A 13,547-nucleotide genomic window follows, 5' to 3' on the forward strand; every position below is an offset into this window, starting at 1 on the left:
ACATAATTCTTAACTGTGCACATCATTGCCTGTCACAACAAACTGTCATAATTTGAGGACAAATTAATCTAAGTGGGGAACCCACAGATTAAGTTCTACTCTGGCTCATACAAATCTCAGCTTAATTGACACCATGGGTCCTGATCCAAAAAAAGCTGCAACCCTGTTCTAAGCATGCTTTTTTAGAAGCAAGTGCCATATAAATTCAACAAGACACTCTCTAGTAAGGGTGCCTGGATCCGCAGACTTCATCTTGCCTAAATTCTGTTGAATAAAATCCATAGTCTGAGTGAGGATAGGATAGGCCACGAAATTTAATAATCCCCAACACTATGACTCTGTCTCTCCCAGCTGGCCTGTCAGAACTTCATTTATCATATTTTGATCTCCTTCCTCAGGGTGGAGTACGTGGCTTTCCCCCTCACCACAGACATATGAAGTTAGGCTGAGTGAGAGTGTCTTACTCAAGTTTCCCCAGTGAACTTCATAGTTCAAGTGGGGATTTATCTCCCGGGTGTAACCATTATACCACTCTGCCTCTTAATTTGGCAAAGTTAGAAAAAACTGAAGAATATTTTAAAAATAAATAATCAATTGTGTTTTCAAATAAAGGAATGTGACATGATTTACTTATATTGTAGGTCTGAATGTTTCTTCTGCCTCTACATCTTTCACTAAATCCTTTCTGCAGAGCCAGCTCCAGTCAACCAATTTGCTTTAGCAAATGCAGTGGAACAAACAGAGAACATGTGCTCTGTGGACAGATTCTTACAATGCAAAACAACCTGAGATGGCTCAGACAAACCAGCCAGTACCTGCTATAAAGGAAGGCAGTCGGGCCTGGGGGATAGTGCGTGTGTGTGTGTAGTGCAGTCAAGTCCAATCCTATGAATTAATGTCCTCCAAAATATCCTATTGTTACCAGCCCTGCTCAGGTCTTGCCAACTGAAGACTGTGGCTTCTACTTAAGTCAATCCATCTCATGTTGGGTCTTCCTCTTTTAATGTTGCCTTCAACTGTTCCTAGAATTATTTTATTTTCTTGTCTTCTAATAATTTTATTTTCTAATTTTTTCTAATTTTCTAATTTTAATTTCTAATTATTATTTTTTTGTCTTCTAATAATGTGACCAAAGTACGATAGCCTCAGTTTAGTCATTTTAGCTTCCAGGGTCTAGGGACAGTTCAGGCTTGGTTTGATCTAGAACCTACTTATTTGTCTTTTTGGCAGTCCACACAGTCCTAAATATGGCAGTTAGAGACAAACATGAGGAAAACCCATTCATAAAAGGAAACCATTCTGGTGCTCAATTTCACACTGCCTGGCAGCTAATACTGACTTGTAACAATTCTTGCCACAATACGAAATATACTGGATGACTGAGATTTTGCAGGGTTACATTTTTAATCAGTGGTTTTGCAAAGACAGTACTTCTAGTTATGTATGACCTGGATCAATTCTTTCCCCTCCCACACACAATTTCATTTTATTTAAATCTTACCTGGTCTTGTAATGACAGCGTAGAAAAGGCTGGAACGCTCTTGGCCCATTTAATACTCATGAAGAGAAGTCTTGCTGCTGATTCACAAACAGATTCTGTAGCCACTTCATAGAGATACATTGGAGTACCGCTGACTTCATGTGGATACTAATTAAAAAGGTTTGTTTTTTTTAAAAAAAATGTTAGTTGAGAAAGTGCTAAACTTTGTCTATAGAGTTTTTTTCCTTCTGTGAAGCAGGGTATGATCAAAGTGAAAAAGGAACATGGGCAGTGGTGGGGGAAGCTTTAGAAACCAATAGCATGACGGGCAACTGTTATAAGATCATCCCCCAAAGAAGATGCTGCTGAATAAAGCACATTGGTTAGATTTTCAAGAGATAATTGGATCTAGACTAAATTTTCTGCCAGTAGGAAATAACTGGAGAAGGTAGATTCTATACAAGAGAATGGCTGCTAATTCATTAAGCAAGGAAAACCAAAAACCTGTGAACCAGACTCTGTTGTTCCCCAAGCATGCTCACAACAGAAGTAATGCTGATTGGGAAGGCTGCTACTGGATCCATGTTTCCTGGATGGACTTGCCTTTGTCATAACAGCTAAAGAGCTGGGGGATGCTCATAGATCCAGCCTTAGTGACAGTGACAGAAAAGCTGGTTGGTGTAGTGGTTAACAGTGTTTTCCATCACATGCATCCAGTTTGCCAACTCTACCCTTTTTTACATTCAGTTGATCTGGCCATACTGAGCCATGCTTTTGTAAGTGTATGGTAGGATTACTCTGATGTGATGCCCTTGAGGTTGACTGGGAAACTGCAGCCACTCCAGAGCCCAGCAGCCCAACCATTGTAAGGGCTATCTGGGGGGAGCATATCTTGTCCAGATTTAAACAGCTACATTGGCTGTCAGATTATTTCAGAATTGACAATTCAAGGGGCTGATTATGTCCCTCATAACCTGGGACTTACATATCTGAAGGGCTATCTCCTCCCATGTGATACCGTGCACCAAAAACTGCCACTTGCTGTCTGTTCCTCCACTGAGGGTGGCCTGCCTGACACCAACCAAAGCATGCATCTTTTCCATCAAATACTTCCTGGGGAATCAACCCTGCTTAGCTTCTCAGATCAGAACTAGCCAAGTCAGGGAATAAAAGTTTCTTAATTGTAGTTGTGTTGGGTGATGTGTAGGTTGTATGAAACAAGTGAGAGTCATGTCTGTACATCACACACACACACACACACCATTTGGAAAGGCATCAAGATTGTAAAAGCTGACTGATATCATTTTCAGAAGTTTGTCAGGCTAACATTACTTCTTGATGAATCAGGAACAAAAAAGGAGCTGACCTTTGGGGTTGGTTGAGCCAAGCCCACCAGAGCCTGCCTTTCTGAAGTTGTAGAAACTGCAGCCAGTTCTAAATTATGGGGTTCCAGCTGGGTGACAGCAGTGAAGAAAGCCGGGGTTGGTAGAGCTGCAGAGGGAAAGTGAGGGGTGGCTCCATTATCTTCCTTGTGCCCTCTGAAATAAAGAGCTACTTGTTTCCTTATTGTGGATGTCCTTGGTCCCCTTTCATGTTGAACAGCTGGGGACAAACAAATAGTAAACAAATAGTAAAGCTCCTGTGAAGGAAGTGAAACATCAGCTTGGCTGGGGACAGAGTTCACATCAGGCTCTGGCAAATGAGAATGATGCTAATGGTACTCAAGGAAGTGATCTGTAATTTTCTGTGGGAATAGTCAGACAATACTACTTTGCAGACCATCCTGACCAATCAAAGCACTGGGACTGTCAAATTCAATCAATTATTTTTTCTCACTGCACTTCTTCGTGCCTTTTTTTGTTCTAGTGGTCTCTTTTTTGCACAGCCAGATTTTAAACAAAACTATCTCCAGCCAAACATTTGAGTATAAACATGGTAAAAGTCCTTCCTGGACTAACTCAAAATATGAAAAGACAATGACAAAACTTGCTGCTTTCTAGATAGGAATGATCTCTGCATTTCTTGAGGGACATGATCAAGTTCAGATATAGGCAACAAACATGCAAATTGTCCTTTGAGGGGACCACTATACAAAAATATCCTATTATTATAGCTCTGATATAGAAATAAGAGGTGCTCTGTTTACATCTTTAACAAAAATCAATCGCTTTGCATGGGATAATATAGCATAGCAGTTCCAATCCAGAGAGGTGTTAGCATTTCTAACACCTGAGGGTACAGTATCCCCAGTTCTCAGGTTCTTAGAAGCAGCTGGTTGGCCACTGTATGAACAGAATACTGACCTTTGGTCTGATCTAGCATCACTTTTCTTACGTTCTTAATGAATATAATTATTGTGTGGATGTGCAGAGGCATCTTCCTCCATATCACACAGCAATGGAGGCTGTTTTGTATGATACTTTGCTGGATGCTCATGTATATTCTTTGCCTGTCAGTCAGCAGAGAAGAGAATATACATGTTTAAGCAAATACAGCAATACCCACAAAGTAACAATTAGAGACAATCTCCATGTATGAAAAGTCGATCATGGGGCCTGTCCTTTTTTGCAGTGCAGTTTGCTGTACCCAACGCAGTAACTCTTGAATAAATATTCACTTACACAGGCATACAAACTGCTTCCTAGATGAGGCAGTTTGACTAACCTGTGTTCTATAGGCCTGCTGAAAGCCACAAAGAAATTATGGTTTTACGATCAATGCAGATGATAAGTTTGATGTCCTGCCCTTATGACAAGATGACAATTTAGCATTCTGGGACCATGTCACTGTACATGTTCTGTATGCTTAGCTGAAACCGCAAAACTGATACAAAATTAAGAGGAAAGTCAGATTATGTTACAATCCTAAATAGAGTTACATCCCTCTCGGTTCATTGATTTTATTGGGCATAAAAATTCATAATTCAGTTTAGGATTGCACAGTTAATTTTTGTCTGCCTCCTACTAAGTAGTCCTGCTGACATGCACTCACATAGTGTGTTATGTCAAGCAGTTTTATAGCATTTATGCCTCTAGCTGTAGTCCCAGTTGGGACTGTTAGGGACTGCTACCTGTAAGCAGGAGGTGGGACAGGTCTACCTTTGCAATATGGAAGGCATAATAAAGACAGAAACTGTTCCAAGGAAAAGACAACAGTTTTCAATCACTGTACACATTTGATGTCTCCACTGATAAGAAGTAAGCACAAGTACCATCTTTATTCATGTTGACTTCCAAGCATTTCTTCAGCCGGCAAGCCCTACATTGGTTCCGGTGTGTCTTGTCCACTGGACAGCCACCCTAAAACAGAGGATTCCTTTTGTGAAAAGTGGACAAATGGTGGATCTCAATAAGGAACAATAGGGAATGATATATTTCACCTAAGTTATATATACACCCTTCCCCTTTCAGCTCACATGGAGTCCATTTTGTGTTTCTACTAGGTAGTGAGTCATTATTTCCCCCCATAAAATCACTTGAGAAGAGAATCAGTAGTAAGCCATTTTAGAAGTTCTAGATTGCCTTCAGAACCCTGGTCAGCTCACTTCCAATCTATGCCTATTCAGATCTTCATAATGCAAGTATTTGAATCTCCAAGTTTCAGTGTCCAGTACCCACTTCCTTTCATCATTCCCCAGATCTCTGGCCCTTTTACAGATACTTGTTTCTAGATCTCTTCCTGTGGTGTCCCTCTGCTTTTCTCAGCACAGGGTTTCATTAATTGTGTACATCAGGTCACTCACTCCGGTTTTTGTCTATAAATGGTCTTTGTTGCCACCACACCCACCTCTTTGCTGCCCCAGTTAGCCATTATCTAGCCCAGGGGTAGGGAACCTGCGGCTCTCCAGATGTTCAGGAACTACAATTCCCATCAGCCCCTGCAAAGACAGAGGCTGATGGGAATTGTAGTTCCTGAACATCTGGAGAGCCGCAGGTTCCCTACCCCTGATCTAGCCAGTTACATGGCAGGAACCTACAAAGAAACTCACCAAGCTGGAACAAAATGGAGACAAAACTATCATCTATTGCATACAGATGCTTAATGCCTCTATATAATACACAGAAATCATGGTTGGCTGGATCAGGAGGTCTAAAACTACACCCATAAATTCTAGGTTGGACACCATCACTGAATAGAAGACACTTCAGTTTAAAACTGGATGTGATGAGCCAAGCTATAGTGTCAGTGTGTTCCAAGGACATTTTGATACTTAAAAAGAAGAGACCGGCCTATTTGTTCACTACTTTTTAACAAATTTGCAGGAACATAGACAAGATAAAACATTAAAGACAACTGGCCCATTTTGATGGTTCAACAAAGAGATAAGTTGGCTCCTCATGTTTTAAGGGCTGGCCCCTACAGCCACTTAACTGGCATGTGCTGACCACATCATAAGGCCAAATAAAAAAGTAATCCTACAGATCTGACTGTAAAATGTAAAATATAATTAACTGCTGTAATTTCTATCTTAATTTCCACTGCCATTTTTGGAACCTTCCTGCCAGAGGCATAGTGAGAGGGGCAAGGGGAGCTCTTCCCCTAGGCACAAGGCACTCTGCCTGCCACCCTGGCAACAAAAATCTGTAATCTGCATCTGATTTTTTTTACAAGTAGCAGCCAGTTCCTAAACCAATTTGCTCCATAGCTGTCACTTCCATGTAACACAAGTAGATAGCTATTCATTTTGATTTTTGTGGGATTCACTGCTTAAAGATCTGATACCACAAGCCTATAATGACATTTTTTCTAACCACATAAGGAAGATCTTCTGGAAAAAGCAGCAGATGGCCTTCATTTTTAAGCACAATGAAACCATAGAGGCTCCAGCTCTCTTGTTGTTTCTATCTGACACTGGATGCTTGGACTGAGCAGGAAGCTAGCTCCCAGGTGCCAGAGACACTCCTTCCCTTAAAGGAACATAGGAGGAAACTAAATTCATGCTCACCTGTGCAGAAGAGTGAGGGCTCGAATCATCACACACACACACACACAAAAAAACTCCAGACAGTTCCCAATACAGAGCCTTATTACATACTTAATATTTGCCCAGGGAAGGTAGTTCCTGTAGGATTGCCAATCTCCGGGAGGATGGAGGGGTGGAGCCTGGGGAAGTGGTTTTTACAACGGCCATCCAAACTCCAGGGATCAGTTCCCCTGAACAAAATAGTTGCTCTGAAAATACCTTTATGGTATTTTACCAGCTGAGGGGCCTTCCCTCCCCAAACCCCGCCCTCTCCAGTCTCCTCCCCTGAAATCTCCAGGAATTACCCCAGCCAGAACTGACAACCCTAAGAAGTCCATGGGCGAATCCCCACTGGGAAAATAAACCTTGCGCCTCCCCCCTCCCCTTCCATAAGATACAGCACCTTTTCATCCTGGTCTCTGCCTCCTCACCATAGTATGCATCTGTTGAGGGGGTCAAAGTTAATCCCAGGATCAAAAACTGTAATTATTTCTATGAGCCCGCGATCTGCTCTGCGGCTCTTTTTGATTGGCTGTTGCATTGGGGAAGGAACGCTACCCTGCGTTCCCTTCCCCTCTGCTTGAGGAAGGACTTTTTTGAAAAAATTATGGCTGCGCAGCTTCGTAGAAACATAGGAAGTTCTATTTTTTAACTTTTTGGTTGTGCAACTTTGTATGAACACTCTGCGCTAGATCTCATTCTCTTTGTAGGTTCATGCCTACAAAGCTACGACCAGCACAACCCCACCCAAAAAAACCCTTTCGAGCACTCTGTGCCCAACCCACTGCACTCTGATTGGTGAATGCCTCCTAGGGCAGGAAAAAGAAACCTTGTTGTTTTTCTGCTGCCTCTTTACCAGTGTGGCCTCAGCCCGCATTTTTCAGAAAGGTGTACCTTCTTGCCGTTTTTGAAAAACGCGGGAAAAGAAGGGAGAGCACACGCCAGGGCTGGGATGGAGCCGAGTTGGGCACTGAAGCCATGGGGACTCCTTGCCCAAACCGTGACTTTTACTGTATCACATGATTTTTTTGCCATGGAGAATCGCCCCATGTGTGCCCAGCAGAAGCTGGGTCCCCCAGGCTCTTCCTTATGCCCTCGACCTAGAAGTCCAGCAAGGTCGCAGCATGAAATCAGCCAGCTCATCCGGTGACTATCTAAGGGGTGATTGGCAGCTGGTTTCTAAAGTCATGTCGCAAGTAGGGTGTGGCTGAGGCAAAGTGGCTGATTCTACTAAGGCAGAACTGGTCCTCAAGAGGTACTTCCAGGGAACCAGAAGGCTCGCAGGGTCACAGGGTTCAGCAGATATCTGTCTTTCCTCACGCTGCAGACTATGAGTGAGTAACCGTTAGAGCTGTTTTTGCTTCACCCTGGGCCAGGGGGTCCTAACATTCACTTCTGGAAGTTTAGGCAGCTACCTAAGTTTTTTCCAACTTCATGGCTTCCACTTCTCCATCTTCTCTTGCAAACCATTGGTGGAAGGAACTGGTGCAAACTGAAATATATCTGAGATTAAGCACCATTGTATCCAGTTCTCCAGTGTTCAAGCTTGACAGAGCAAAATAACTCTATCTAGAGTTATTTCACCCCCTGTACCCATTGATTAGAGCAGTGACATCCCATTCTTGTGAATGGGAGAGTACACAGGGCCTAACCTGGACTGGATGGCTTCTCAGAGCCTCGGATTTCACTCAACAACCTATCATCACTGTCACATAGATGCAGCTGCCCCCTTGATTGGTTAACTGGAAACCGATAAGATTAACCATAGTAACAGGGGCATTTAATCGATTCTTTTTTAAATTCATTTTTATTTTATTAGTTGGAATACATATAAATTAACAGTCATTCTGACTTAGAATGGTTCTAGTAATACCAGATCTACCATATCCATTAAGAACTATGTAGTTTACATATGTAAGTAACAGTTACACAAGGAACAGTATCTTAAGATTTTGGTACACAAATACATTATGAAAATACAGATTAAAATGTGCGATAATAATTATAAATAAATATATAGGTAAATAACAATAATAAATGAATTAATTAATAGATTAATAATAGTCTTAAACTACGCAGATAGTAGTAAAGTTCTATTTTGAGTGTCAAAATTGTATATTGTAGTAAAGGTTTCCATACTTTATAAAAAGGGTCGAGGCATTTTTGTGACTAAGAGTTGTCAATTTGTCTGCTGTTCTGTAGTCTTGTATTTTTAACAGCCATTCATCATATGATGGCATTTAATCAATTCTTACGCAAGCAACGGAGTTATGGCTATTTTCCAAATCCATTTAACAAACTCCAAGTAGCCCTTGCATGGGGAAGTTTTCATGAATCACTTAGTTCTCAAGCAAACTAATGACATGGCAAAATAAAAACAGGATTATAGGTCCAGAACAGGGTGGATTTAGAGCCGGGAAATCTACAATTGACCACTGTCTCACTCTCTTTTCTTGTGGACAAATATACCAACCAAGGACAAAAGAAACTATACGTAGCATTTTTGGATCTGAGTAATGCCTTCGACAGTGTCTCTAGGACCCTTCTCTGGTCCAAACTAGACCAAATGGACATGGATCCTCGTTTATTCATGCTAATTCGGAAATTGTACAGTGCAACCTCCTGCCAGGTAAAATTGAACCATTCGGGCTCACTCTCCAACAAAATACCTACCTCAAGAGGAGTCAAACAGGGGTGTGTGCTGGCCCCGCACCTATTTAACTTATATATAAATGACCTGCAAGACCATCTCAACACGGTAGAAGGACATCCACCGAAAGCAGGAGGCCATCCTATTCCATTGCTACTGTATGCCGACGATACTGCTATTCTATCGCAAACCAGAGTCGGCCTTATGAGATATTTAAAAGCATTCTTCAACTACTGTGATATAAACGAACTGAAGGTTTAACTTCGTAAAATCCAAAATAGTAGTTTTCTCAACTTCGCTGTAAACAGATGAGATGAAAAATCAGTAACATCCATATTAATCAGGTCAAATCTTTTAAATATTTAGGCCTAAATTTCCAATATAATTTCCAGTGGTCACTACAAAGATCTTGCTCCATAATTTCCGGGAAAAGCCTGCTATCAGGTATCGCCCAATTCTATTACGGGAAGGGTTTTCAATCCATCATTGCTGCCCTGAAGATTTTCCAAGCAAAGGTGATTCCAAAGACTCTTTACGGGATCCCCATATGGATCAATGCTTTCAACTCAGAAATTGATCTAATCCAAGCATCATTTCTGAGAAGAGTAATGGGAGTCCCCAATAGTATCACCTTCACTACTCTGTGTCTTGAATGTGGACTATCCACAGTCAAAACCCTAGCTTGGATTTTCACAATAAAATTCTGGCTCAAGATCCACTTTAGATCCAAGGATGACGACATTACCGTACACCTACTTAAAGATAATTACGTCTCCAAATGGTCCAAGGCTATTACCAACAAAATTAGGAGCATTGGAATAGATCTAACTGTCCTTCAAAACAGCAATGAGAACTTTATCTTCTGCCAAATCAAAGACAGACTGAAAGACCATGAACGCCAGGCTTTCTATTCATCCAAAATTCCAGTCTGTTCTCCTCGAGCTTTGGGCATCCTTCCCAAGTATGGAGTTTTAGCCAATTACCTAGCAGCTACTTTACCGGTTGCCCACCGTCGGGCATTTATGTTAGCCAGATTCAACAGTCTTCCTTCAGCCTCTACCAACGGAAGGTATCACCAAATTCCAAAACAACAAAGACACTGCCGCTGTGGCTCCATTGACTCTCTTACCCATGTCCTCCTAGAGTGTCAAATGAATGCAGATGCGCGTCTCAGATTAATTCACCCTTTACTAGTGGCGAGGAAAATTTCTAACCCTACTGTTTGCCATATCGCTTTCTTCTTGGAGATTACAATGCTCATACAACACGTATGGTAGCTCTATACTTGACAACCATTTTAAAGTGCTAATTTATTCCCATTTTATTACTTTTAACTGTATTTTATATATATATATATATATATATATATATATATATACCAGTACACTAAACCAAATTGGTTCATTATTTGGCACAGAATCAAATTTTTAAATATAAAATATGATACATAAAACAAACGTAGAACTTCTTATAAAAGATAGGTATCGTCTCCAATCTGTCTAATCTGCATGGTAGGATACCTATTGCTGTATCATTTTGCTTTTAACTTGCTAAACAGATCTATTTTTATTGCAATTTTATATTGGATTGTATTTTTGCACTGATGTGTAGGGGTATTTGTTGTCATTTGCTCTGGCTGTTTCTTTTAAAAAAAGGAATCTGAAGTGATTTGAGCCCCTTGGGGTCAACCGTCAGGTTATGTGGTCTGTTTCCTTGCTGCTGAACTATACTTGAGACTGAAGAATGTGTCTGTGTAAATCTTGATCTATTTATGCCTATTAAAGGTTAATAAAGATAAAGAAAGATCACTTAGTTGAAGAAGAAGAAGAGTTGGATTTATATCCTCCCTTTCTCTCCTGTAAGGAGACTCAAGGGGGCTAACAAACTCCTTTCCCTTCCCCCCCCCCACAACAAACACCCTGTGAGGTAGGTGGGGCTTAGAGAGCTCAGAAGAACTGTGACTAGTCCAAGGTCATCCAGCTGGTGTGTGTTGGAACATACAGGCTGATCTGAATTCCCCAGATAAGCCTCCACAGCTCAAGCGGCAGAGTGGGGAATCAAACCCGGTTCCTCTAAATTAGATTCCACCTGCTCTTAACCACTACTCCACTGCTGCTCCTGGTGGCTGACATGAAGGCACCCAATGGCCTCCGCTTCCAGATCTAGAACCACAAACCTGGTGAAGTTAGAACCGAGATTAGGTACGCCTTACTGAGGGGCAGCACTGGATACCCCACCTTTGTTTAACATGGCATCTACTTCCTCCCGCCCTCCCAATGCGTTTTGCTGGGCTCCCGCATCAAGCAGAAATTCCACCAGTGAAACCGCATTGGGATGCAGGGAAAAGCTTCACCCGCTTGAGCCCCCTTCCCCCCCTCCACTCAGTTAGAAAGGGAGAGGGTGCCTGCGAGAGGGCCAGGGAGAGGCACGTGCAGCCTGAGCCAATGCACACTCACTCTGGAGTCAACCCCACTCTGTTCAAAAGATGCATAGGAGGCTAGGTTTACTCTAAATGGTTTTTTTTTTTTAGAAATCCCCCCTTTTCTAATGCAGATTAATTCCCCATATAGGTTTATAGAATAGCAGACTTAAGGTTTAGTGCTTGAGTCCCCTCACATTTTGCAGGGAAGAAGAAGAGGGCCAGTAGAGGTGAGAACCCCCAGGAGAGTGTGTGTGTGTAAAGTGCCATCAAGCCCCAAGTGACTTATGGTGACCACAGCAAGGGGCTTGCAAGAGAACTGATTAAGCTGAGGCGATTTGCTATTGCCCTCCTCTGCAAAGTTTCCTTGGTGGCCTCCCATCCAGGTACTGATCCTACTTAGCTTCTGAGATCTGACAAGATCGGCCCTTCACACCCTAAGTTTCTGAAGGCAGCAAAACAACAACAACAACAAAATTCAGATGGCTGCTGTGGGCTTTCCAGGTCAATATTCAGATGGTTGTTTCACAAGGAGTTCTGGAGCTTCCCAGCTGCCTTCTGATTTTTTTCCTTGGTACCATCAGAGTTCGTCTTTGTACAATGGGTTTAATTTTAATGGGGGTGGGGAGGAAAGAGGAGAAGATCACAACAGCTGGAGTTTGTGGGGTTTTTAAAAAAATGTTGCAAGTATGATTTTAGAGACTTACAAACACACCATGTTTATTATTTTTTAAAATAAAGAAAGTGAGGCCAGAAGCACCCTTAACCTAAAGGCTAAGCAGCGTTGCCAGCGGGGCTCTCCTGCCTGCCTGTGAGGCACACCAAGTCGCCCATGCCAAACACAGCACCAGCCCAGCCGCCTTTCTGTCAGCACTGCAAGCACTGCTGAAGGGGGGAGGCTGACCTGGCCGCTCTACAAGAGGGGGGCCCTTAGCCATACTCCTCTGCAGGAGGAAACAACCCACCCAGGGTGTGGGGGAGGGGCACAGCAATGATCCTTCACCTGCAATCAAGCGACCCAGTTCAGGGCACCACAAGCCAGTCTTGGCCACCCCACTCCTCTGCCTAGATCGGCTGGACCTCCACTTTAAAGGGGAGAGAGGTGAGTGTTCCTTTTTGGCCTCCCCCCCCCCCATTCCAGTGACTCCCTCCAACAGTGGGCCGCTAAACTGGTTTAGGGAAAAGTAAGCCGGCTGAACTCCCTGGGATTCCTTCCCAAGTAAGTGTGGGTGGGGTTGCGAAGAGCCCCTGGTGGCCTCACCCAGTGGGGAAACCAGAACACCCTAAAACTAACTCGTGGCCAACTCTTTAGAAGAAGAGCTAGGATTGATCCCCCCCCTTCCCTTCCTCTCCCCAACACAGGTGCCTTGTGAGGTAAGTGAGGCTGGGAGTGGGGAACGAATATGGTTCATCAGACGAAAGCCTACGGCTCATATGGAGGAGTGGGGAATCAAAGTCAATTCTCCAGATAAGACTCCACCTGCTCTTAACCACTACACCATACTCAGAGGAAAGACTAGAGAAAGCTAATGGGGGCTTCACTTGCTGGTAAAGGGGTTTAGAATTGCAACTCTATGTACAGAGTCATCTATGTTTACTCGGAAGTAAGAAATTACTCTCATACCCATGCTTCTAACTCTAATGGGATCGGCCTATGAGCCGTGCCAGCTTAGTGGACTGCAGCTGTCAAGAGGGCAAAGTTGAGGACAGGGCTGTCCCTTCAATAGGAGTCGCTTAAAATGTGGAAATGGGCAGCTGAAGCCTTTCAGGACTTGGTGATCAATGACAACCTTTGGCCAATAAGCTTCTATTAAAGGGACAGTACACACACACACTGTCCAGGCACATGGCAACCCTCCCAGAGCACATAATTTTAACTGGACCCACCCAGCCCTACCTGGCCAATCTCCTTTTCCTCAAGCAATTAAAGAGTCTGGGATGGGATCCTTCCTGAAACATACCTGAAGCCCACCGTGATTAGTGTCTGAGCAGTCTAGTTCTGCCTGCCCTTTTAAAAATAATCCCAAACTGGAGT

At 42.9% G+C, this 13,547-nt stretch overlaps 1 protein-coding gene across 4 annotated transcripts in view; it reads right to left on the reverse strand.

Moving 5' to 3' along the window:
* Nucleotides 1–13,547, reverse strand: part of NR2E1 (nuclear receptor subfamily 2 group E member 1) — a 30,501-nt gene that overhangs the window by 8,836 nt on the left and 8,118 nt on the right. For 2 of the 4 annotated variants that reach the window (XM_048493217.1, XM_048493200.1), the window contains exons 3-5: nucleotides 4,692–4,779; nucleotides 2,847–3,082; nucleotides 1,502–1,648 (exon numbers count right to left, since the gene is read on the reverse strand). In XM_048493217.1, coding sequence (XP_048349174.1) covers nucleotides 1,502–1,648; nucleotides 2,847–3,082; nucleotides 4,692–4,779 — 471 coding nt within the window. Of the gene's footprint in view, nucleotides 1–1,501; nucleotides 1,649–2,846; nucleotides 3,083–3,783; nucleotides 3,930–4,691; nucleotides 4,780–13,547 lie in introns of all 4 variants that reach the window. The other 2 variants (XM_048493208.1, XM_048493226.1) reach the window with 2 other exon arrangements.

This window comes from Sphaerodactylus townsendi, linkage group LG01 (genome assembly GCF_021028975.2).
Source record: "Sphaerodactylus townsendi isolate TG3544 linkage group LG01, MPM_Stown_v2.3, whole genome shotgun sequence".
Lineage (NCBI taxonomy): Eukaryota > Metazoa > Chordata > Lepidosauria > Squamata > Sphaerodactylidae > Sphaerodactylus > Sphaerodactylus townsendi.